At 40.3% G+C, this 25,767-nt stretch overlaps 1 protein-coding gene across 1 annotated transcript in view; it reads left to right on the plus strand.

Moving 5' to 3' along the window:
- The first annotated feature begins 2,829 nt into the window (after positions 1 to 2,829).
- Positions 2,830 to 25,767, plus strand: part of TACR3 (tachykinin receptor 3) — a 38,116-nt gene continuing 15,178 nt past the window's right edge. Inside the window, exons 1-3 of the mRNA XM_009868270.1 lie at positions 2,830 to 3,305; positions 22,667 to 22,855; positions 24,344 to 24,494. Coding sequence (XP_009866572.1) covers positions 2,830 to 3,305; positions 22,667 to 22,855; positions 24,344 to 24,494 — 816 coding nt within the window. The remainder of the gene's footprint in view (positions 3,306 to 22,666; positions 22,856 to 24,343; positions 24,495 to 25,767) is intronic.

Here is a 25,767-nt window from a genome sequence, read left to right on the forward strand (position 1 = left end):
AGGAATGCCTCTGTGAAAACATATTTGTGAAGCGGGGTTATAAAAGAACTGCGTCACACAACAACTGGCAGAGAGAGAGAGGAGAGAGGGCAGTGAAGAAAGGGGGGAGGATGTGCTCCAGGCACCGGAGCATATTCCCCTGGGTTGTGGTGAAGACCCTGGTGAGGCAGGCTGTCCCCCTGCAGCCCATGGAGGTGATGGGGTGTAGATGTCCACCTGTGGTCCATAGAGGACCCCACACGAGAGTGGGTGGATGCCTGGAGGGGGCTGTAACCCTGTAAGAAGCCCATGTTGGAGGAGGCTCCTGCCAGAGCCTGTAGCCTGTGGAGAGAGAGAAGCTCACATCGGAGCAGGATGGCTGGCAGGACTTCTGCGATGCCACGGGGTACTCAGGCTGGAGCAGTTTCCCCTGAAGGACTGCACCTCATAAAGAGAGATGTACACTGGGGCAGTTTGTCAAGAACTGTCTCTTGTGAGAGGACTCATGTTGGAGAAAGTGTGTGAAGATTGTCTCCCATGAGAGGGACCCCACAATGGCTCAGAAGAGTGAGGAGTCCTCCGCCAGAGGAAGAAGGAGCGGTGGAGACAACATTGAATGAACTGACCACAGCCCCCATTCCCTGTGCCCCCGTGCTTCTCAGAGGGAGGAGGTGGATAAATTAAGATTGATGTTAAGCCTGGGAAGAGGGGAGGGGTGGGGGGAAGAGGTTATTTTTAAGATCTACTATTATTTCTCATTACTCTTCTCTGATTTTGATTGTTAAATAAATGTAACTATTTTCCCCCAAATCAAGTCTATTTCACCTGGAACAGTAGCTGCAGGTGATCTTGCTGCCCTTATCTCAAACTGTGGGCCCTTCATTATATTTTCTCCCTCATCTAGCTGAGAAGGGGGAGTGATAGAGCAGCTGTGGTGGGCACCTGGCCACCAGACAGGGTCAGACCACTACAATCCCACAGTTCACTGGAGTGCTAAGTTACAGAGTGGTTCAAGTTGCTCAGCACTACTACATCTTCTGCTGACTGTTTCTTACTATTGGAAAAAGCTGTGAACTGCCATTCCCTTCTTCAGACTCACCAGGGAGAGGAGGAAAGATGATGCAGATGAAAGATTTGAGACCCAAAGAGGAACTGTGGGATTAACTCTACTAGTTTTCCCATGATAAGGAACGCAGTGCATGGGTAGGTTCTAGTCACGCTTTAGCAAACAGTGGTTTTCCAGAGAGCTTCTAAGTGTGGGGTGGGCTGGGCTGCTCCTTGGGATCATGTCATCTGGTAAGAACCGAGAAGCATATCAAAATGGTCACAATTGCAGTCATTCAAATTAAAACTGCAGTGAAGATCTAACAAAGTGCAGGCACTACTTCCACTGGGTAAATACATAACAGAGGAAGTGGCACACAGGAATATTCGATTCTTGTATGAAGCTTTTGTTTAAGAAAATGTTGAATGTGTCAATGATGACAGGGGCATTGAATAGCTCCCACTGCTGTGAAACAGTTGAAATCTCTGATGATGACAACTAGTAGCCCTAAACTGTTGAAGTATGGAGCACATCAGCACTAAAACACATTTTCTCCATAAAGAAGGTTTGTTCATTGAAGTTCCTTGCAATCAACTTTTGCATGAAGCATTTATTCCCAAGGCCAGCTATTGTTAACGTATTAACACGAAAATTGTTTTATTGTCTGTGAAAGCATCAGGTGTCAAATTTCCTCATTTACCCTTTTCTACCAGTACAGAAATCACTGCATATAAAAATGTCATTTACTCAAAATAATAATAGCACTAAGCGTGGAATAACGGCAAATAAGTAAAAAGAACTAAAAAAAGACTTCTTTAAAAAAATACAGACAAAACGAACCTCTACCATTTTACCAATATTTAAGGACATCTATGTTTAGGGCTGCATAGTGTTTCAGAAAAAATCGGTGTCTGCTGAGCATGCAAATGGCTTTACAGGCACCACAGTTAGTGCTGTGAGAAACTGATAGTCACATTTTGATTTTATAAATGTTTCTTGCTATCAGTTACATATTACAAATTGAACAGTTAAATTAGAGAGCAGCAGGATGTATCTATTTATCCGAAAGAGGTCACTATTCTAAATCTGTAGTTAACAGAATGGTTAAAAGGAAAGCGTGTACTAAATGAAAAGAAAGCAGCAATAAAAAAGCAGATCTGAATTCATCTGGAATAAATTCATCTGGAAACAGTTATAATGAAAAGCAGTCTCAGTCCTAGGACATTCAAGCAAGCCAGCTAATTAGCCCTGGAAAGACAGGGCAAAAATACTACTTAAAAAGGAAGTGCAGTAATGAAACTTAAAGGCAATATAAACTGAATCTCCCAGCATCAACAAGATGAGAATTCATTTTGCCCGTGATACTCTCCACAGCTCCTGGAAGTGCCTGCTGCTGGCAATGAATGAAATAAAAGGGGAGGAGGGAGAACAGAGAGAAAGAGGTGTTATCTTACCAGCCGGCGCAGCTTATAGCTCCACTCCCTTCATGACGCTGGGAATTCACAAGCCTATAAAATGTGCCTTGGCAAAACCAAAAGCAAGAAGTGGCTGTACAGAGGACTAATGGGATGCTATTCTACCCAGAGGTAGCTCTCCTGACTCAGCTGGTACAGCATTTCTAACAGCTTGAACAGCAAAGCCAAAGCTTTTCCTGAGAGATCACTTCTTCCCAGCACCTCCTGTGCTATCTTACTTCCTTTTTTCTTTGTTTCCTCTTCTTATCTGTTGGTGGGGATTTTGGAGGGTTGGGAGAGGGAGGTGGGAGAAGCATATCATTCCTGGAAGAGAGGAGAGGAGCATCCAAGATGACTTCTGTCCCCACAGCCAGCTGGAACGTGAGCATGAGCAGGAGGTGGAACATGAGTCTTGCTGCAGCAGGTGATCCCTGGGGACAGGCGCTGGGGGTGCCAGCTGGAAATGCTTCTCCCCCTGTAGCATCCTCAGCAGCCAACTTCTCCAATCAGTTTGTGCAACCCTCTTGGCGCATTGCCCTGTGGTCTCTGGCTTATGGTGGTGTGGTGGCAGTTGCCGTTTTTGGAAATCTCATTGTCATCTGGATTATCCTGGCTCACAAGCGCATGAGGACAGTGACCAATTACTTCCTGGTGAACTTGGCCTTCTCCGATGCCTCCATGGCTGCCTTCAATACTCTCATCAACTTCATCTACGCGCTGCACAGCGAGTGGTACTTTGGAGAGGCTTACTGCCGCTTCCACAACTTCTTCCCAATCACAGCTGTCTTCGCCAGCATCTACTCCATGACAGCGATAGCGGTGGACAGGTGAGATAAAAGAGGAAAAGTTTAGGGGTGAGAGACTGAGTTCAGATTCTCTGATGAAATAAAAAGACAGAGATAACAATCATGAAGTGATGAGAGGCAGAGCCCTCAATAGTTCATCGACTGTGCTCCGCCATACTTCTTTAAAATCTCTCCCTAACACACTGTTTTTCTCCCTGTCTTTGCTTTTTCCTTCAGCCTTTCATTGGTTTTACTCTCTTGGTTTCTTTTAAAAAACCAGTTCCTCTCTCTCTTTGACTTCAGCTGCTCTCTGTGTTCCATCTTTTAATACTAATTCTCTAACAGCAGCCATTGCCCAAGGTTTTGCTTTCCCACCCGTGAAAATACTATCTGTCCCTCAGTCGATGTCATCTAATTCATACTGATAAGGAGTTGTAGAGATGGTGTGTAAAGGGAGAGGATTTCAAATTTCCCTCCTCTTTATATTCCTGCAGCTGGCAGAGGCATTTGCCTCATCCTCAGAAATCACTTTTCACTCTGTTTTTGATAGCTCTACTCACGGACAGCTCTGAGCTGCTTGGTTCCTCCTGATTTTAACTAATGAGATTATTTACATTGCCATCTGTGCATATCCAGAGGTCTGGAAAGAATGTGGTTTCAAAGTGCTTGATCTTTTTCCTGATTTCTTGCAGCAGAACAAGCCTTTGTGACTGAAAGAAAACAAGACAGGAAAAAACTTTATCTTTGTGTACTTGACAATAATGGAATAGTACAGCCGTAGTCTCCATATAGTAAAGGGCAGATGTAGTTGTCAGATTTCCAGCAGAGATGCTTTGATGGACCATCTTTCTCAGAAGGTGCTGTGAGTGTCCCCTAGGAAATGTTTCTTTCTTTATGATCATTTTTCAAATGTGCTGTACTGGAGAGATAACTTACCCCATGCTATAGAAATCCAGTAAATTCCCAAATTTTCATTCAGAAAAACAGATCTCTCTGTACTTCAGACCTCTTATTCCTTTTAGCAATGCACTGAACTTACTCACAAAATTCCTTTTTCCATATTCAAATCACATTATGCATCTTGCCTGAACTGACTCGGCAGAACTTTCCCAGTGATGGTAGTTAAGATTTTACAAGGTTCAATCCATCCTCTGAAATGTTATTTCTCATTACCAGGTGCAGAGATTGGGAAATACAGTGTACCTTTTGCCTGTATTGTGGACAATTTCATAATGCTGCTTTTCTGTTTGCCCTACTAACGGCAAATTTTAGGTGGCATTTTCAGTCAGACTAATTTCTGTTCTGTAAAGCTGAAAATGAAAGAGAAAATGAGATTCTTAGCAACTCTCCTGCCTCTCTGCTCTGGGGATGGGTGAAGACAGAAGGAAATCCGTACACTTTCCTCCTGCCAGTGATGTATATTGTTCCCAACTGTTAGTTCCCATTAATAATGGAGTGTAAAGCCACTGATACTATCTTCAACCAGGCAAAGATTTCTTCCATTGTCATTTTGGGTTTAACCTAAGATTCTTATCTAGCCTGAGGTTTTCAGAATGATAAAAGGTTTTTAGATGATGCTGAGGATTTAACTGTATTGCTGCAGCTGATCAATCATTAGCCGAGCAGTTACTAGGATGTTCTAAGGGGTTTTTTTTCCTGACAAAAGCATTCACAGTCATATAGCACTTATTAACTTGGAAGTTCCTAAATTTATGCTAGGAAACTGGAAATTAAGATGAATACAGCTCCTTGTGAATCTGAAGGGTGCATTCCAGACTGAGTAAAGAATAGCTCTGCTCCACACTGACTGAAGTGCAATGAGTGGTCAGATACAAATATATTGAAAACGTTTTCCTTGGCTTAGCAATGTGAAACACTAGTGCTCAGAAGCGAGTCAGTCACTGCTGTTTATTCACTTTGATCTAGTTCTTGTCTGCAAATCCCCTGAAGAAACCACAATTTCCATCCCATCACATATTCCAAGTTCACCTGGCCCCAAAAGACAAATTAAAATCTTCACTTAGGAGGAGTACAGTGAATAGTGCCAAAGCTGACTTTAGGTGAGCTCACTGCAATAGCAAGGAACATCATGTAAGGCAAACAGAAAGACAGTTTATGCCTCCTTCCCTTTTCCCACCGCCATGCCTTATCCTTTTATACCAAATCACATCTGATGCATTCAGTACATTTAACCATTTCCTGGCTACCTCTGCAGAACTCTTCTGCAGAGTCAAGAGGAAAACTAGGGGTCAAAGGGAATCTCAAAGAATGTCCTTGGATGTAGACTCCCCTATTCCAGGGCACAGATCTGCTGGCTGGGCATTCTTAAAACTTTGGTTCTCAATTGCTTTCTATAAAAGTTCAGCCAGTACTTCAGACAAGACATTCTGCTTTAGTTTTGACCCAGTAAACTCATCTTTACACATTCATGTTAATTTATCTTTTAGAAAAAAAAAAACCCACAACCAAAACTATAAACTAGGATGAAGCTGCTGAAGGAACTGAAATGATGAGATCATACCAGATTATTTTCCAGTAGAAATTATTAACAACCCAAAAATACTGAAAAGTCATGGGTGGCAACTCACTAAAAAGTATGTCCTAATATCCTCCATTAATCATTTTAGAACATCCAAAAGTTCACAGAGAAGGAATGAGTCACTGTGATTATAGATATCTCTAAGCAGAGGTCATGTGCAGTACATGTTTCCTTTCACATCTGATTCTGTAGGCTGTGTTGTCTAAGTTATGTGCACTGTGAAATTACCGGACTATGTGGAGTAGGCAGTTCCTGCAAGTGGAGTGTGCTGCGCCTTGAGCTGAGAATGAAAGCATCCCAGACTGCGGTATGACCACCTCGTCGCTGAAGATAGACTCAAATTTATGTAGGTTTATTCACACTTCTGACCACCTCTTCCTGGTGGTCTTTTTCCCCCACCTGCTGCTTCATTTCCAACAGGATGTTTGGAGTCCATTGCAGAGATACCACAGGTAGCTTTACCCAAGACAGCCTAAGTATCAGAAGCAACACAGATCTTACACTGGCATTCATTGATCTGCTCTTCTGTAGCTCATGCTGCACAGTACAACAGTTAACATTGCTTCCAGTGCAGTAGTTCCTTTAGCTATCTTATGGAAATAAGCTTTTACAATAGCCTAAGATAAACTGAACAGGGTATAGCTCTGGAGCACATAGGCCCTTGCCTCTGGCCAGTGAACGCTCACAGAATCATAGAATGGCCTACGTTGGAAGGGACCTTATAGATCACTTAATCCAGCCTCCCTGCCATGGGCAGGGACGCCTCTCAACTAGATCAGGCTACTCAAGGCCTCATCCAACCTGGCCTTGCACACCTCAAGGGAGAGGGCATCCAGCTTCTCCGGACAACTTATTCCAGAGTCTTGCCACCCTCGTATTGAAGAATTTTCCCCTGAGATCCAATCTAAATCTATTTTCCTTTAACTTAAACCCATTTCCCCTTGTCCTATCAGTGGACACTCTTGTAAAAAGTCCCTCCCCAGCCTTCCTGTAAGTTCCCTTCAGGTACTGGAAGGCAGCTATAAGATCGCAGAGGGCCGTATATATTAACTCCATCTGTGACTGCTGGCTGTGGTATAGTTCCTGGACATATAAAAGACAGTAATTTAGGCAGAATTTAAGCCATTTGGCCCTGTCCTTACTAGTTCTTAGCGTGCATGAGGTGGTTCAGGTACACTGGCAATTAATTTCTGATCCCAAGATTGCCTCCTTATAGAACCAGCTCTGTGTGTAGGTCTAGAGATTCTCTGCAGGTATCTGGCAGTTAAAGTGGAGGTTTGGAGATGTAGCAGTAATAGCATAAAATAATATGCCTTCAGTAGAGCACTTAGTATGTTTTTATGCATTTTTTCCTGATCTTGGCACATCTTCAGTATGTCTTTCTCAGTTACTGTTTTTTCAGCAATTCCATAATGATTTCCTCCTTTCAACAAGTTTAACTCTTTGTAACAGCAACTGCTCTGGAATTAAACAAGGTATTCTAACAGATGGTGAGTAGTTGCTTATCCTGTTCACATCTTACCATTTCTTTTCTTCCTAGTATGTAAGAAAACTTTTGGTCTTTGAAGACCTATTGCATATATATTTGATTTTTTTATATACAAAAGCAATTGAAAATAATAAATATATATGCAAATATTTCATACACATGTAAATAAAATTACATTTATGATACATCAGTGTTCTGCATTACTGCAAAACAGCCTCCAAGGCTTGCTGCTGCTTAGCATTGGTCAACACGATAGCATCAAAAAGACTTATGTAACTTTTTTCCAACAAATTATTAGGGAAGAGAAAAACGATGGATTTGATCTAATCCTTTCTAAAGATTGTGCCATTTTTTATCCATATGTCCTAGCCCTTTGCTCTGGAAAAATCCCACCCTATTTTTCAGTTCAACTACTTGTAGAGTCAAAGGTATTGCAATAGAAGAGTGACAAAATAAAGTAAAACATTAAAGAGAATTCCACTTTCATGTACTTTTTTTTTTATAATAAAACTTTCCTCACATGCTGTGTTGATGTCAGCTCTGGAGCTGTTACAGTTTGCTGCCTCAGTGAGCCATTAATAATGAAAGTCCAATCATTAACTTCAAATCAGGACATTATCAGAGTAAATCACCATTTTCAAAACCTAAAACTTGATCATGTCCCAAAGTTCCTTTATGTTTTCAATAATAACTTCATATTTCCCCTTTTTGGTCTTTCTGAATGAATGAAATTCCCCTTTTTTGACCTACAGGCAGATACAGAACTTTACATTTGTCTAGTCCAACAGAGCTGTTATGAAACTTCCTCTTTGTATTTATTCCACACAACTGCATCTGCAACTCTGTTTTTAGAAGGAATAAAGCTGTTAAAATTTGAGCTAAAAGACAGGTATATTAGCACTCTTACCTCTGGTAGCTCAGACAGCTCACTCAAGTATGACTACACAGCTTCATGTTCTTCATATGAATAACATGCTCACATCAGGATGGATGTTTTTAAAAATATTGTTGAAAAATGAAATAATCAAACATTTTGCAGAAGAATGAGAATCAGAATCCAAGAGTCATGGACCCAGCTTTCTCTTTCCCAACAGTCCTACAGTCACTTTGCTGAGCACCAGACTCAAAATTAAATTAACCTTCAATAATACAAATTTAGATAATTAGAGAATCTTCATGTTTCAGAACATGATTAATTCTAGTTATTAGCAGTCCCTGATTCCTTTTTGTTGCCCTTCTCATTTATTTTTAATAAGCTTCCTCAAGTTTTTATAGTGCTTCTTTTTCAATGAAACACTACCATAGCATTTTTTGAGGGGCTTTCATTGTTCCTTCAGAGAGGCTAAAACCAGCCACACTCTAGACATTGTCCAAACAATAACATTTAAGCCTGACCATAGACACTGTTCAGGACCAGCTCAAGAGCTCCTTGGTTACGTTGGGCTTCTCCTTGTAGATTCTCCACAGAGCAGTCATTAATGCAGAGCAAGAGTATACTTTATGTCTGCAACAGGAGTCACTGACACCTTCTGTTACTATTATTGTATCACCTGCTATCACAGCCTTTCTAATTTCTTTCAGTATGTGACCATTATTACTGTGAATTAACCGAGTGTATAATCCTGATGTTTATTTTTTCCCATTAATGTTTGGAGTTTCAAACCATAAAATTCTGTATTATTCATGAATACATTTGCTTTACTTAATTTGATTTTAAACCATTTTTAACACTGAGTTTTATTACTCCTGTTGCGCAATCTCCTCTCTTTTTTATAACCTTAGCATTACATTGTTAACATTCTCCTACTTAGTTTCTAGTATGTTTATTGCACAAATATCCTCATTCAAAACTTGTCATTCTAGTTCCTCACCTTATTTCTTGGACTTCTAATATGCCTACAGAAGTATACATACACTGGGTCAGTTTTCTATTTTTCTTTGACATTGTTCAGTTACTGATGGCTGTTAATAATCCCTTTATACACTCATTAGACTCAAGCATAAGTAATATGATACAAGCTTGTAACAGAAGAGAGTTACAAGGTATAAACATGATTCAATTTATCAGATGAAATCTAAATTCATGAAATCATAGAATCATCGAATGGTTTGGGTTGGAAGAGACCTTAAAGGCTATGTCATTCCAACACCCCCCCCACCATGGGCAGGGACACCTGCCACCAGACCAGGTTGCTGAAAGCCCCATCCAGCCTGGCCTTGGACACTTACAGGGAGGGGGGTTCCACAGCTTCTCTGGGCAACCTGTTCCAGTGCCTCACCACCCTCACAGTAAAGAATTTTTCCCTCAGATCTAATCTAAATCTACCCTGTTTCTGTTTGAAACCTTTACCCCTCGTCCTATCACTGCACTCCCTGATAAAGAGTCCCTTCCCCTCTTTCCTGCAGGCCCCCTTTAAGTACTGGAAGGCTGCTCTAAGGTGTCCCCCAGAGCCTTCTTTTCTTCATGTGTACAAACTCAGATCCTCAAAATATCGCTTAGGCTCTTCATTTCTCTTCAAGTATACGCTGTAAGAGGAGTTATTATTATCACAAAGTAGTACTGCAAGCTTTATAAATGAATCTGTTACTGAAACTCTGAAGGAGGCAGTTGGCACACTGAAAGAAGTATTATCTTTCCAGTGTAATACATTTTGGTATCTGTCTCTGCAGGAGTTCCTATTTCTGCCACAAATTGCTCAAATGGCTTTCATGTGCCATAAACATTTTAAAATTGAACTCCTGCCAAACTACACACAACCATCTTTGATGAAGAGTCACATTATCTGAATTGGGAGCTAGGTATCTGTAAACTGTCTTGCGTGCTCAGAAACATTAAAATATAGAGAAATGCGTATGCAAAAAAAGAAAATTATTTAAAATTATCTAACAGGTCAGGATATGGCATCCACGGGGCATAATCCTATGTTGCAGCCATATGGTAGCGATGTCAGCAAAAGCTGCACACCAAGCAGATGTGTACTGGTACTTGTGTTCTTGTGCTTGCTACCAAGTGTTCTGTGCTTGGCTCACCAGCGAACAGAGGTTGAAGCAATGGCAGGCAGGAAACCCACATCGCTTGGCTACCTGCCATCGCCTCCACAGACCTCAGTCCAAACAGAACTGCAACCTTTAGGCGCTCTCTCACTCCCCTCACATTCTGTTGTCTCAGAGTAAATGGTTTCCACATAAAAGAAGAGAGAATTTGCACTGAAGACCCCATAGAGAGAGATGAACATAGGAGCAAGAAAAACAAAAAGCTAGGTGGATTTCTTTTCAGGTTTCTTGTGCTTTACAGGCTATTTTCCCCAGAGAGATCTTCTCATATCTGAGAATATTTTCATCCGAAGGAACGGATGAAGGGAGTTTCTGTAAACTCACTGTGCTGTTTTTTTCAGAAAATGCCATTTTAGTGTTAGCTAGCTTTACTCACGTTTGGTGTCACAGAACTACACAAAACAGCACCTGCCCTACCCCCAAACTAAAGCTCAATGCAACTTTTTTTTCCACAATAATAGATGACTTAATAATCATGACTTCTTGAATCAGCTTTGATCACTGCATACCATAAAGAGAAAAATGCAGAGATATGCTTTTAAAATTATCAGTATTATTACATTGACAGTCCAATTATAGAATTCAAACAGGAAATCCCTTCCCCATTTCTCTATCTTCCCTAAATTCTTATTTCAAGTTAAAATACATCATATTTTTGGATTTCAGTATTTAGGCTGCCAACTGAAAAACATTAGTCCTCAGAACCAGAGGAAAAAAAAGTTGAACGGGAGCGCATTAAGGGTTCAAAAATCAAGAGGTGAGACATAAAAGATTCTTTAGGACTTGGAGGCCTAAAATGATTTTCTTGGTTATACAATTCTCTTTCTTTCTCTCTGACAAAAGTGGTGAGATAGTTTCTGCAGAATACCCTAATGCAATGGCTACAAGATTTAGACTGTCCGAGACACAGGAAAAATAATCCATTTCTTGTTATGATGTAAACTCATAGTGATCAAGCAAAAAGATGGAAGGAATCTTTTTGGTTTTTGGACAAAATTCACGTCAGAGTTATGTTATAGGTAACATACCGAAACAGTCTGGGAATAAATATAGCCACAACAGCTATTTTTTTTTCCTCTTTGTTTTGCATTGAGTAAATATTCTATTTAACAAGTTGCTTTCAAAAGATGCAGTGAAAAAATGAGGTTGATAAGCCAACATGTCGAGGACTATAAGCAACATTTATAACAGAGACTAGCCCTAAGTCTTCTCATTCAAGGCAGGAAACAACATCTGACAAGTTCAAACCATATGTTCAAACGAGAAGTTCATTTTAGACAGAGTCTTAGCCTCAAATATATTTTCTCAGTGCCCTTATTTATAGCTTAATGAAATCTACTAAAAGATGCATCTGTGGTTTACTGTGTAATATAGCCTGCAGTATTTTTTCAGAATTTTTTTTGTGTTTTTTTTTCCTTGAGTATTATTGGCTTTATGCATGCATTTATGACTGATTTACCAGCCAAAGAAAAAATTTATATCATTCATATATTTGTGTTTTTCTAAAATAAAATTGTTTCAAAATAATTGCAGAAACAAGAGGGAAGCCATTCAGATGACAGTGATAGAAATGTAGGCAATAAAAAAGTGGGTTGTAATTTGTGCAGATGAAGCTGGTTTTTCAGACTTTGCATAGATATTGGTCCTTGATAGCCCAGGTAGACTGTATTCAAACAACAGGAGAAACAGAAGCCCTTCTGTCAGGGGAAGTGACTTAGTGCAACATTTTATGACATGGACCGAAGAAGAGTGTTATCTTTTTTCTATCAATATGCATAGGTATAGTACACATTGTGTAAAATCAATTACATACTTATAAAAATCTAGCCCATCGTCAGTTACTAAATCATTCTTTCAGTAGAAAGCAGTGCAGTTTCTCAGAACCCAGCTATACTGAAGGATCTCAATATTCCTGTTTTAAGATTTCTCTTTAAATGTACCCCAAAAGCAAGGTATTGGATGCAAATTCTGATTTCAGAAAAACTGCAGCGTTGCCCTCTGCTCAAAGCGTGACAGCCATTCACCACGAGCAGCACATGTGGCTCAAAGCCAGGTTATATCCTGGTGATATTGCCCACTGACCTCTCAAACGTACAATGTGTTTGGTTATCTGTCACGTGGTCATACACTCTTCTTTAGCGGTTAGCTTTAATGTGAAACAGTAACATTCTTTACTGTAAATCCTTCTGGCCACTAAAACCAGACATAGGCAACAGTCAGAGATAGTCCCACAAAAATGCCCATAGCTACTCTTCTGCAGAGAAAGTCAGTCTAAATGAATAGGTACAGACCACTCCTGCAAGAAAACATAGAGCTTTGCACTAATAGGTAGAAGATAAAGAACAAAAAACTTAAAGATTTGGTTTTGATTATACAAAAAATGCCTCTAAAATCTCACAATGCATTCCATTCACTCTAGCCTACCGAATCTACCTTACAGAGACCTTTTTCCACAACAGCGTTTTAAATAAGGGCGGGGAATCATAGCAATTTTTCTAGCTACGTTTCTTAATTATCCGTTGATGGCAAATACAAAATGAGTTTCTGTTTTGAGGCGTTAACAGCAACTGTGTATTCATGAAGGAAGCGCACTCTACTGTTGACAAGCCACTTACGTGCAAGCATTATGATTTTCTCCCGATCTCTTCCTTTGTCAAGTCCCAATTTCCTGTTACAATCTGGGGCTGAATTGATTACTTTTGTCCCCATTTGAGTTAATAAACATACTGTAAACAGGTGAAACAAATCACTTAGGGTGATTAAAGGGTTCCAACTGTGTCTCCAGATGGGCATCTGTAGGATCCAATTTTGAATATTGTTTTGTTTTAAAAATGTCTTTTGTATTTTTGCTACAATTCCCTAAATGATGTGTTAAAGAGGAAAGATTTTCTTCCTGTGTTAGTTCGTTTATGCTGGTTTACAAAAAGATAAATTAGGATAATTTTTTTATCTTTTCTACTGTCAGGACCATAATACATGAAATTCAGAAGCTTTTATAGTACTTACCAGCTGATTGCCTCTTAAGTCATTTGCAAACTCTAACAGAGCTACATGATTCTGTTGTAATTATAACCACTGGCTTAAAGAGTTTATCAAAGTTATTCAAATAAGGACTGTCTCCATTATCAGATTTTCTTAATTTGATGAACACAAGAAACAAATACCAAAGTAAATTGTAGACTTCAGCCAAAGCGAGCAGTTCTGAAGGAAACTGAGCGCGGTGCTGACAACAATGACAACACCGAGGTCGCAGGTTCGATTCCTGCTCGGTCCCCATGTATTCCCTGGTCTAGTCGAGAGGTGGCGTCCCTGCCCATGACAGGGAGGTTGGACTAGATGATCTCTAAGGTCCCTTCCAACCTAGGCCATTCTATGATTCTATGATTCTACTCTGTCCCCAGCAGATAAGAAAACAGCCTTGAAGGAGAAGAGGGCTGCAGCAAGCACACCACGATGCAGCAGCTACTATATCTTGCAGCCTGATTGATTTCTCGTTAAGTTCAGTGGAAAGACTCTCATTGACTTCAGTAGTAATTATCTAGGGACAAAGACTAATACTAGCCAAAGCTGGAAGAAAGTCTATTACAGTAGAATACAGTACAATCACCACAAACAAAATAACATATTAATCATTCTAGTGATAAATTAATAATTCTAGTGATAAAACTAAAGTGCTGCCTAAAAATGTGTCAGAGTAATACATAGAATAAGGTGTGGATGTTGAATAATCCACATTCTTGCAAGTGTTTACTAGAGCCCCTACCTGCATGTATTTACATCCCTAAATTTCTAAATTTGCTTATTCCATCTTATAACTACCTTCCAAGTGTTAGTATTCATGCTGGATAGGGTAATAATAGTTTTTGCTTGCTGTGATAAATGAGCATAATGAGTTAATTATTTTCAGTTTATATGCAATTTAGATTCAGCCTCCCCGTTTCATTGTGTGGAACGAGCTATCTGTGGTATTATCAGCAGCTCCCACTGGAGTGAGAAATCATTACAAGTCCAATCCTGAAATCAAACATTCAGAGCCCTTTGTTTGGCAGGGAGTCCCATTGCTCCAGCCTCGTGACTGCCTGAACAGTAAAATGTCTAAAGACTGCAAAGCAAATTGGCACAGCACCCTACTGAATAATGTCTGTGTGGCTACAGAATGCTTTTCAGCAGTGTAACAAGTCTTGGGTTACTTGCAGCCATTGTAAGTTCCTCCTTCAACTCAAACGCCTGTCATCTTTTAGTGCCCTCTAGAGACAGAGGTGTTGGGAGGTCCAAGGTCTGTTTATAAATATTGCAGAACACGGTGGACCTAAGAGGGCATCAGCACTCACCGCTTTCAGTGGGTGAAAGGAAACAAGTCAGAGAGTTGTAGTTGATGGGGCAGAGTCTAGGTGGAGGCCTGTGTCTAGTGGAGTCCCTCAGGGATCAGTACTGGGACCAGCACTATTCTGAACAAAGGACTGAAAAGTCCAGGCCACTCAAAATAACAGTGGAGAATCAGAATAGTCATTAAGACAGATGACGTCGGAGCACCTCTTGCATGCAGTTCATGGTTGGCTGCTCACAGAAAGAACAACTCTTTGGGAGTTCTCTCCCATATCTCAGAAGAGGCAAAAGAGATTGCCACCACAGAGTTCTACTGTCAAAATATTGTGCTTTTCTACCAGTTCTACTCACCTTGGAATCTCTGGTCCGCTAGGGCTGATTTTTCTCATGCGTCTTTTGCCCTTACATCACCTCAGTTTCCTTTCTTATTCTCTCCTCTCTCAACTCAATTCCCTTCTGCTATTATTCTACAATTCTCCTTTCTTTGCTTCTCTTTCTATTACATTCTCATAATTCCTTATATTCCTATTTTGGCACTCAGCAAACTGGTCCTCAGTTCTTTTGCTTTTGCTCCAGATTCTGTATCTCATCATTCCCACTTTCATTCCAAGTCTACTCACACAGTCCCTTATTCTACAATATGCCCAGCACCCCACAGTGCACAATTCGGGCAGCATGTCTGCTGCTCCCCCTTGTAACTGGCACTTTGCCATAAAAATATATGTAAGGAAATCAGAGTAAGAAAATGTGCTCTAAAGACAGAGATATACCATGAAAGACAGGTGTCAGCCATGGTTAATTGGAATAAATAGGGGTGATGTATATGTGCCTAAGGACTGGAGGAAAGTGAATGTCACTCCAGTCTTCAAAAAGGGCAAGAAGGATGACCCAGGTAACTACAGTCCAGCCAGCCTCACTTCCATCCCTGGAAAGGTGATTGAACAACTTATCCTCGGTGCTGTCTCTGGATATATCAAGGATAAGAGGGTCATTAGGAGCGGTGAGCATGGTTTTTCCAAGTGGAAGTCATGTTTGACCAACCGGATATGTTCTTGTATGAACACATAACCAGGTGGATAGATGATGGCAGTGCAGTGGAAGTGGTTTATCTTGATTTCAGCAAGGCATTTGACACCATCTCCCACAGCATCCTCATAGCTAAACTAAGGTCTGGATGACCGAGTAGTGAGGGAGGTTGTGAACTGGTGGAAGGAAAGATGTCAGAGTTATGGTCAATGGGACAAAGTCTATCTAGAATCCTCTATCTAGTGGAGTCCCTCAGGGGTCAGTACTGGGACCAGCACTATTCAATACATTCATCAACGACTTGGATGAGGGAAGAGAGTGTGCCGTTAGCAAGTTTGCTGATGATACAAAACTGAGAGGAGTGGCTGACACACCAGAAGGCTGTGCTGCCATTCAGCGAGACCTAGACAGGCTGGAGAGTTTTGTGAAATACTACAAGGGCAAGTATAAAGTCTTGCATCTAGGAAATAACTACCCCAGGTACTAGTATAGGTTGGGGACTGACCTGCTGGAGAGCAGTGTAGGACAAAGGGACCTGGGGGCTGTAGTGGACAGCAGGATGACCATGAGTCAGCAATGTGCCCTCGTGGCCAAGAAGGCCAATGGCATCCTGGGGTGTATTAGAAGGGGAGTAGCTAGTAGGTTGAGAGAGGTCCTCCTCCCCCTCTACTCTGCTCTAGTGAGGCCACATCTGGAACATCGTGTCAAGTTCTGGGCCCCTCAGTTCAAGAAGAACAGGGAACTGCTGGAGAGAGTCCAGTGCAGAGCCACAAAGATGATGAAGGGAGTGGAACATCTCCCTTATGAGGAAATGCTGAAGGAGCTGGGTCTCTTTAGCTTGGAGAAGCCAAAACAATATGTAAAGGGTGAATGTCAGGAGGAGGGAGCCAGGCTCTTCATCGTGTCAAGTTCTGGGCCCCTCAGTTCAAGAAGAACAGGGAACTGCTGGAGAGAGTCCAGTGCAGAGCCACAAAGATGATGAAGGGAGTGGAACATCTCCCTTATGAGGAAATGCTGAAGGAGCTGGGTCTCTTTAGCTTGGAGAAGCCAAAACAATATGTAAAGGGTGAATGTCAGGAGGAGGGAGCCAGGCTCTTCTCAGTGATTTCCAATGACAGGACAAGGGGCAATTAATGCAAGCTGGAACATAGGAGGTTCCGCAAAAAACGCTAGGAAAAACTTTCTCAGCAAGAAATGTGACAGTGACATCAAACACAATCACAGATAAAACTGATATTTAAAATTTTCTATGTCTCACTGATAGGAAGAAATACGTCAAGGGTAAGTGTCAGGAGGATGGAGCCAGGCTCTTCTCAGTGATGTCCAATGACAAGACAAGGGGCAATGGATACAAGCTGGAGTGTAGGAGGTTCCACAGAAACATTAGGAAAAACTTCTTCTCAGTGAGGGTGACAGAGCACTGGCACAAGCTGCCCAGGGAGGTTGTGGAGTCTCCTTCTCTGGAGACATTCAAAGCCCGCCTGGACACGTTCCTGTGTGACCTACTGTAGGTGATGCTGCTCTGGCAGGGGAGTTGGACTAGATGATCTTTTGAGGTCCCTTCCAACCCCTGATATTCTCTGATTCTGTGAATATCCTCCATCATGCATATACATTATCCCATATTTAGCCTTCTCACCTCATTAATTTTCTGACCAACGCTGAAGCATACAACCTCTAGCCTGTGCTAGCAGGAGCTTTCAACCATGATGGAAACACCCTAGCCAAAATGGACAGAGATCAAAGGCAAGAGCCAAATGAAAAATTAGCTACTGCTCCTTTCAGGTTGAAACTAAACAGGTACACAGAAAACTTACTAGCCTCATGTACTAGTAATGGCAAGATAACCTTTCCAGCAAACCATATTATATATAGGAGTGACTAAGCCCCCTCAGCAAATGCCAGCTAACAGTGCAGGAAGAACTCCGTTCTCTTCCGAGCTGCTTTTGGCTACAGAGATTATCATGCAGATACAGCTCAACTAAGGAGATGTTTTAAAATCTGCATCTGATAGTCATTGCACAATTTCCACTGTCTTTAATTATGACAATGACAGCTTTCGAGGAAAATGCTACCAAACTTATATGACAAATTTGAGTGTAACAATTGCAGCTATAAAACAATATCTCACTATGTTAATTAAGCAAATTTGTTGCTAAAAGTCACTTAGGGAACAAGTTAGATATGTCATTGTAATTGTTAGTGTACTGGCAAATTAGAATAAATTAGATTTGTTATGAAAGACTCAGTAGTAGAGAGCTGTCAGTACTCTGGTCAGCTGAGTCTTTCTTGTACAAAGGCATTACGGAGGGAATGGGCAAGGCTTTCCCACCTCCTCCCCATCTTGTTTGTTAAAATGACTGCCTGCTAAGTCTTTGTAATCTATTTTGTGCAAAAGCTAAGATGCTGGCTTATCACTCAAACAGGAAAGACAAGTAGCCTGCTTTTCATCTGATCTTTGTCGTTGGACTTACTTCAGTCAGACAGCCAATAGTTAAAAGTTCCATGAGTACAGCTGTATGAGTCATTTCACACAAGCAATCCACATCTTTAAAGGGCAGTCACCAGACAGGGAGATAAACAACAGAGTTTTATCTTAGCCAAAGATAATTACTGAGGGTACCTATAGGGAATAAGAATAATATAACTGAAAATAAGAATAATGTGAGTGTAATGGAAACCTGACAATAGCACATAAAATAACATCAATGTGCAATCTGAAGAAAACTAGCAAGTGAAAAGAATTATTTCAGGCTAAGAGGAGATGCCTTAAGAGCCTCACAAGCATGTGAAAATGATGACTTATTTTTACCTACTACAGGCAAAAATCATCGAGCATTTTGGACAGTATCTGGCAACCCACGCTCAGGCTAGCTCAGTTTGGAAGACAGGACTCATGACTACAAACTTATCTTCATTGCCAAGTTGTACTTACTCTTTGGAGGAGAAGGGAACAATCCAACTGATGTAAATTTTCATGAGATCTGCTGCTTTCTCAGAACAAGATACCCAGCTATTTCATAGCATGTAATATCAAAAGCATCAGTTTAGCTGGGAAAAAAAAAAAAAGGCAGGTAAAGGAGAGGGGAACTGATTATCCTGTAGGGAGAAATATGTAAGTGCAGTAAAAACAATGCAAAATGAACAGGCTTGAAATTCTAGGTAGGGAAATTGATGATTTAGAACTGAAGCTGGTTTAGATCACTCCCTGTTTCTGACAGCATTTAGATGTTTTAAGGTATTAGCGTAGTTATCATGTCTACTAGAGGCTGAGCACCACTTTTATGGCATATGCTGGATTTATCACATATTTGATCATTAACTATAAACAGAGTTATTTTTTCTAAAACAAATATCTATTCTATAATTACACATCTCTCAAGTATGAAATTTCTAAAAATCAAGGAATATCTTGAATTACATTTGTTTAACAGGGCAGGCAAATATGGATGCAGAAATTCTTGCACAAATTCTTCTCAGGAGCGTTACCTTACCAAGGTTATTATTGTTGTCTTTTAGCTTATGGCTGTACCTAAAAATCTTGGGCAAGTCTGCCTAGAACCTAGCCATGTACTGTAGCAATTAGAAAATGTCATGCCTTCCTTAGTTTTAAATGAGTGTTACTCTTCCAACTGCAGAAGATCAGAACTTTTTCATCCAAAAAGGATTGATTCAAAACAATGGCAGCTTATACACTAATTTCAACAGATTTCAACTCAAATCCTGCCCGAATTTGGAAGCACAGAGCCAAGCAGTCACACAACGATACAGAGATTCTCATAATTGAAAGACAAGGCAGAAGACAAGAACGCAAAAAGTAAATACCATTAATAGCTTTGGAAAATTTTTGTCTATGAATGTCAAAAGTACAAACATAGCCAAAAAAGTCACAATAATCACTTATTAGTGTCCCTTTGGAACAGGATCTACTAATTTATGTTTACTTACCTACAAAATAATTCATTCTCTGTGAGTGTAAACTGATTGTATAACTTCTAAGACCCACAACAACATCTGGAGTCTCAACAATAACACAAATCCTAGAAATGCTGATGAGACAAAGTGATTTTTTTCCAGTGCTGTCATACAATGCCTATTACTGCCTATGCAATTTTCCACACAGAAAATAGTCTCTGAATCTATCCCAATGCATCTTTATATGAGGTAGAAATGTGCAGAAAGCGTAGAAAAAGAGCCATAGTAGATATTTCACCTATTGCCATGCCTTTAGAAGGTATAAATGACAAAAAGAGGAAATCAATATTGGGAAGTTCTGAAAATATTTTCTCTACACATGTAGGCTGCAATAGACATGGTTTGACTTTCTAACTGTATTTAAAACCTGAAATAAAGAGGGATAAGGGCAGTTACCAGGCATGAAGACCGGAAACCTACAATGCAAAGAGTATCTTTAGGAAATCACTGATAGACTCCAACAATATTGTCAAAGATAATGAGAGAACTGGACAGTATCTCCCTGGTTTTATGGAAGTACAAAAATTTTTTTAAATGTGATTCTGGCTGATACTTATCAGCATTCCCTCTAGTACTGGAAGAAATTTTGAATAGTATTCTTATTTAATTAATATTATTCATGATTTTTCAAGTCACTAGTTGGTCATTGTTAAATGAAACAAAACGGTGTAATCAGGGAAGATGGTGGGTAGTATGTTAATTCAGGGTTTAGCCCAGAAATCAAAGCAGTAGACATGCTAAGAAAAATGTGAAAACCACATAAAGTATATCATATGGAGTATATAAAATACAAAATTTGTCTCCCTTGTACCTCACATCTATAGCAAAGATCAAAAGAGAGAAAACATGACTTTTTTTTTCTATTACTGTCTTGACATCTTCCTGTTGCTCTTTTTTCTAAGCTTTTAAACTGTAATAATTTAGAGTAAACTTTTCAATGACTTTTTGCATGTTCTTCTGAAGTTATCAGCATATGTGGATTGCCAGCACAACTGTAGGGCAGCATGAATACTATCCTACCTGAGAACACAGGAACTAGGAAAGCAAATGAGACGTTTTCATGCTTTATGCATCTGTTTCGCCTGGTGCTTTTATCACCTCTACATTGCCCGAGGAAATGGTCATATTGCTCCTCTCTCAATCTCTGTATGAACCAGTTGCAACCTGGGGGTCTTTGGCAGATGACCGAAAGTCAGTCTATGTCTACTGAAATAAATGCCTGCAGACTTAGCAGGTTGCCGTAGCTTTTGGACAGATGACTAATGATCCTGACAGCTTGGCTGTTAATTGTTTGATTAGAGAGAAGGCCTGTATTACGTAGCAGAGTAACAAAGGATCCAGCTGTAATGTTGCTTTTCAATCAGGCTGTGCAGAAACAGAATCAACTAACTCTTTGAGAAATAGTTGCTCTACTGGTGCGTTAAAAGGAGAGACACAACAATTCCTGTTGCGAATCAGTTTGGCAGAAGCTAAATCTCCTTGCGCTCCAGCTTGTCCTCAGATATCAGAGGGGTTGGGGGCAGCTAGGCTTAGGTTCTGAGTGATGCCCAATTCCATGTTACTACCACGACACGTCCAATTGCCTTCGATCTGGCAACGTCCCTGGAATTAGACAGCCAGCCTTCACAAGGGTGGCAATATGTATCTTCAATCTGACAGCACCCCTGGAATTATGAGGCCGTAAGGGACTCACATGATCAGATCAGAATGAAATACTCACACAGCCAAACTCCACAGAAAAAGGTTCAACAGGGACTTAAATGGCCAGATTGCAATCAAATATAATTTATTCAAGCAACAGATATACAAATTTGTTTTGATTGCCGGTGATAGTGACTGACTGCAAAGCACGTGCAAAAGTTACAAATGTAATAGATTATGAGCAGCTCTGTAAAGATTTTCTAAGTATCCCGGGGCAGCACTTGTTGAAACCAAGTGTTTGGACCTTACCCAAAGGCATCCCTATGGGGGGGAAGAAAGGCTCAGCCCATCGACTGATCCCAGGAGTCAGAGGCCGTCCATGGTGGTGTCTCCCCTGACGATGGTGGTATCTTGCCTAACATCTCCCCGTCTCTTGGGCCATTTTTATATTATTTGTTATCTTTCAGGTGGCATTTGAGTGGCTCTAGGCGTGCATATCTTTATTTGATTGGTGTAAATTTCCCTTGCTTTGCATTTAAAAGTATAGACTAGAAAAATTGAACATGCGAGCTCATTTAGGGGTGGTCACACCTTGGAGGCTGGTAGCTTTTGAGATGGAGGTATGTTTTGGTATCATAATGAGATTATAATGAGCATAGTTCACCCAAGGATGGCATCTATCAAAAGGATGACAGACTCTTGGACCAGTATAGTAAATGTGCAGTCAACTGGCTCCTTAATGTCTCCAGGTTCCTTTGTGTTCACAGAGCTTGAGCACGGTGTTTCCACAACCTTCCATGCTCCGTCAGATTTTCCCTTAGGGACAGAACGATCAAGCTTACTTGATGCTACTGACCTCTAAGTTTGATTTGGGAATCTTTGTGCGGAGACCTCTGTATACACCAGCTACATGTTGTCATGGAAAATTTCTCAGTGTTCTAAAAGGTGAACAATGCTATGTAGGCAATTAAGTAATTTTATATATTTACCCCACAACAAATGCCGTGAGAATGGTTAGTTTTCGAGGCCTAAGAACTCTGGAAATGTTTTAGCCAAGATGACTGCCTTGCAGATAGAACTAAAGTTTAGGCAAAAGTGCCTTAATCCCACAACTGGTATACTTATGGTTAACTGGGTGTCCCACAGCTTTAAAATAATATTCGGTGAACCTTCTTTTTCTTCCAGCACTGCCTTCATAGGGGCTGAATCACCCAAAGAGCAAAATGCCATAAGAACTCCAGGAAGACAAATGTCTCTGCTTTTATCCTTCTCCAAGCCCTAAATTCTGGCTGATTCTAGTTACATCTGAATTTGTGAAGGTTTCTTATGCACAGGTTTTCATTTCTTTTACAGATACATGGCTATTATCGATCCCTTGAAACCTAGGCTCTCTGCAACTGCTACCAAGGTGGTCATTGGGAGCATATGGATTTTGGCTTTCCTGTTGGCCTTTCCCCAGTGCCTGTACTCCATAACCAAGGTGATGCCTGGGAGAACTCTTTGCTATGTAGCATGGCCAGGTGGTCCAAAACAGCATTTTACGTAAGCTTTTGTTCTTTTAAACTTATGCATGGTTGCGTCTACGCTTGCAAGGGCTTTGGCAAAAGCTGTAGAGTATTATGCAGACACTCTACAAGCAGAATAACTCACAGCATTGATCACTGAGAGATGTAACGTGAATTTTCTAAGCAAGGAAGATAGAGCTTTTAAAATGGTAAGCGGAAGACATCTATTCTCTTCCACTTGTATAAGTGTTCTCCATCCCATACTGCATGTTTACCATCATTGCTTAACTTAATATGGCTACTTTCGTACAGACAGAGATGGTCAGAAATGGGGACAGAACATGCAACTCAAAGCAAGCTTCCTTTTCATCCTAACCAAGAAAAAAATATTTACAGCCTCTCCCTGTCCCAATTGGACTTTTTTTCTCTGGCTCTCTTCATGAGACAGTTGGATTTTCCCACTTAATTCTATTACACTCCCACAATTACTTATCTCAGCTATCAGTGCGAATAAGAAAACTTTAAAACCTATAGTTCGTTCCAGTTTCTGAAAGTGTAGAGCAATGGTCAAATAAATTGAATATAGTGCCTCTTGCAGAATTAGGAATAAGTGGTTACCTAGCCATAGAAACATTATCTACGCTTTCGTGTCTTCCTTGGCATTTAAGATGAACTCTGTGTTCAAGGCTGAAAGCCTATGTAACCATCCAGCACAAAAGTTGACCTTTTGCTCTCTTTTAGGCAGGTGAAAGAAGGCCTGGTCATACATAATTTTTATCACTTTAGGAGCCATGCACAGGTATTTCTCTTTAGGGCAGTGAGGTCATTCTCAGCGACAGCTGGGGATTCTTCACTGATCATTCACTGGGATTTTATCTGAGGATGGCATTTAACCAGGAACTAACAGGAAGCAATAAGTTATCTCTTTTTTTTTCTTAGTGCTTACATCAGGAGTGATGACTATGTCACACATAGGCTACAGATCTGTGTTGCCTACGTGCAACACATCTGCCCTATAAAGTATATTGGGTAACACAGGACGCTTATCAGAGCCTTTGTATAAATACATCGGTTAAATACTTATTTTCCTCTTTCATTCAATACTTATTTTCCTCTAAAAAAAAAGAACCAAGAAAAAAAAAAGGCATTTGTTTTCCTCTTTTATTTGCAACTAGAGCTCAAAATGCCTAGCTGGGCCTTAGAATATTTGGTTGTGCCATAATTAAATCAATTAAGCTACGGACAAACATACCTTATTCTACAGTCACTAATAATGGTAATTACAGAGCCATTCTAGTGCAAGTTCAGAATCAGAACTAGAAGCCCCATAAAGCACTTGCATTAAATTGTAAATAAATTTGAAATGCGCTTCAAGACTTACAAAAAGATGGTGAAAACACCGAGGACTAGCCAGTCAATATAACACATGCTTTGTGCTACAGTAGCATTCTCGATTTCTAGCAGCTCATTCCCAGGGTAGAGCTCCTCTGAAAGCAGTTATCCGCTTAATCCTTTTTCATTGCAGGTATCACATCATTGTAATTGTGCTGGTCTACTGCTTTCCACTGCTTGTCATGGGCATCACTTATTCCATAGTGGGAATTACCCTCTGGGGAGGAGAAATACCAGGCGACACATCCAACAAATATCATGAGCAGCTCAAAGCTAAGAGAAAGGTACAGTTCCATTAAATCTCCCTAAGTGAAACCTGATAACAACATCTGCAATTGTGTTGTAAAGTACCACAGTATATTCCTTCAGAAACACCAAGTCACTTGAAATCATTGTAGACAGATCTATTTCAATAAAAAAATTATTAAGTTTGACAAATTGTCTTCTATGTCCACAAGCTGTTATTATTGTAACTTTACTGTTCATCATTAAATAAAAGTGATATTTGGATTTTAACTTCTTAGTCCACACATAGCGGCATATACTGTGTCTGATATGTGGAAAGCAAGCCCAAATGTTTAGCCCTTACAGAGCTAAAATGCTGAGTTTTGAACAACGGACTAGCAAATCATTCCTTCCTCTTACGTCAGATTCTCATTCTACTGAAAGAAAAGTGAAACTTGCTGCAATTTTCAGTAGGCTAAGGCCCACGTGTCTTTGAAAAGAGTGGTGATAGGCCCGTTCATATCAAATACTATAGGTTTTAAGTCAATAAGTTTTGGTGATAATACAAACTACTTTTGTCTCCAGTTATTTTCTTTCTATACTTTTCACCATTAAGTGTTGTCTAATCCAACAAGACTGTGAATTGCTTTATGAAATGAGTATCTGACTACTTCCAGTTCAGTTTTCATGATGCTGCAGTGCCATGAATGTTTCTTTCTTATTCTTAATCTAACTTTTCTTCTTTAATAAGACAGCCCTTCTGCTTTTTATTTCTGACCTTTTTTTTCATATTAAAATGTGTTTAACCTTTTGTGTTTAGAAAAATGGTAGCCAAACATGGACTTCTGACTCACAGCAATTAGTACATTTTCAACTGCCCAGTTTGCTTCCTGATACTGCGAATATGTTTCAGCAGTGGTACCTGCTACCAGCAGTAGCAGAGTGCAGCACATGCGGTCCTGAGGCAACAGGAGAACTTCTGCAAATACTGGGGAACACTATTTCCATTTCATTCCGGACACTGCCAGGAATATGGAAATGTTTTTCCCCACATACTACACATAAAATGTTGTTATGGCGAAGGATATATGAAGGAAAGATTAGGAACATTTCCTCATTTACACCTCTTCAGACTCCTAAGAGAAAAATGCAAAACTTCCCATGGCAAGTTTCAGCTGGTAGAATGGTAGACACGCCTAGACAGCTTCACAGTATGATGTGAAATACCTCCTATGAAACCAAGTGTGTTACTCATTTTCTTTTTTACGTAGGTTGGTGGGGTTTTTTAGAGGGCAAAATGTTAGTCTCTCTTAAGCAAGCAAAATGCAGTTG

This window comes from Apaloderma vittatum, unplaced genomic scaffold (assembly GCF_000703405.1).
Source record: "Apaloderma vittatum isolate BGI_N311 unplaced genomic scaffold, ASM70340v1 scaffold5994, whole genome shotgun sequence".
In the NCBI taxonomy this organism is placed as follows: domain Eukaryota; kingdom Metazoa; phylum Chordata; class Aves; order Trogoniformes; family Trogonidae; genus Apaloderma; species Apaloderma vittatum.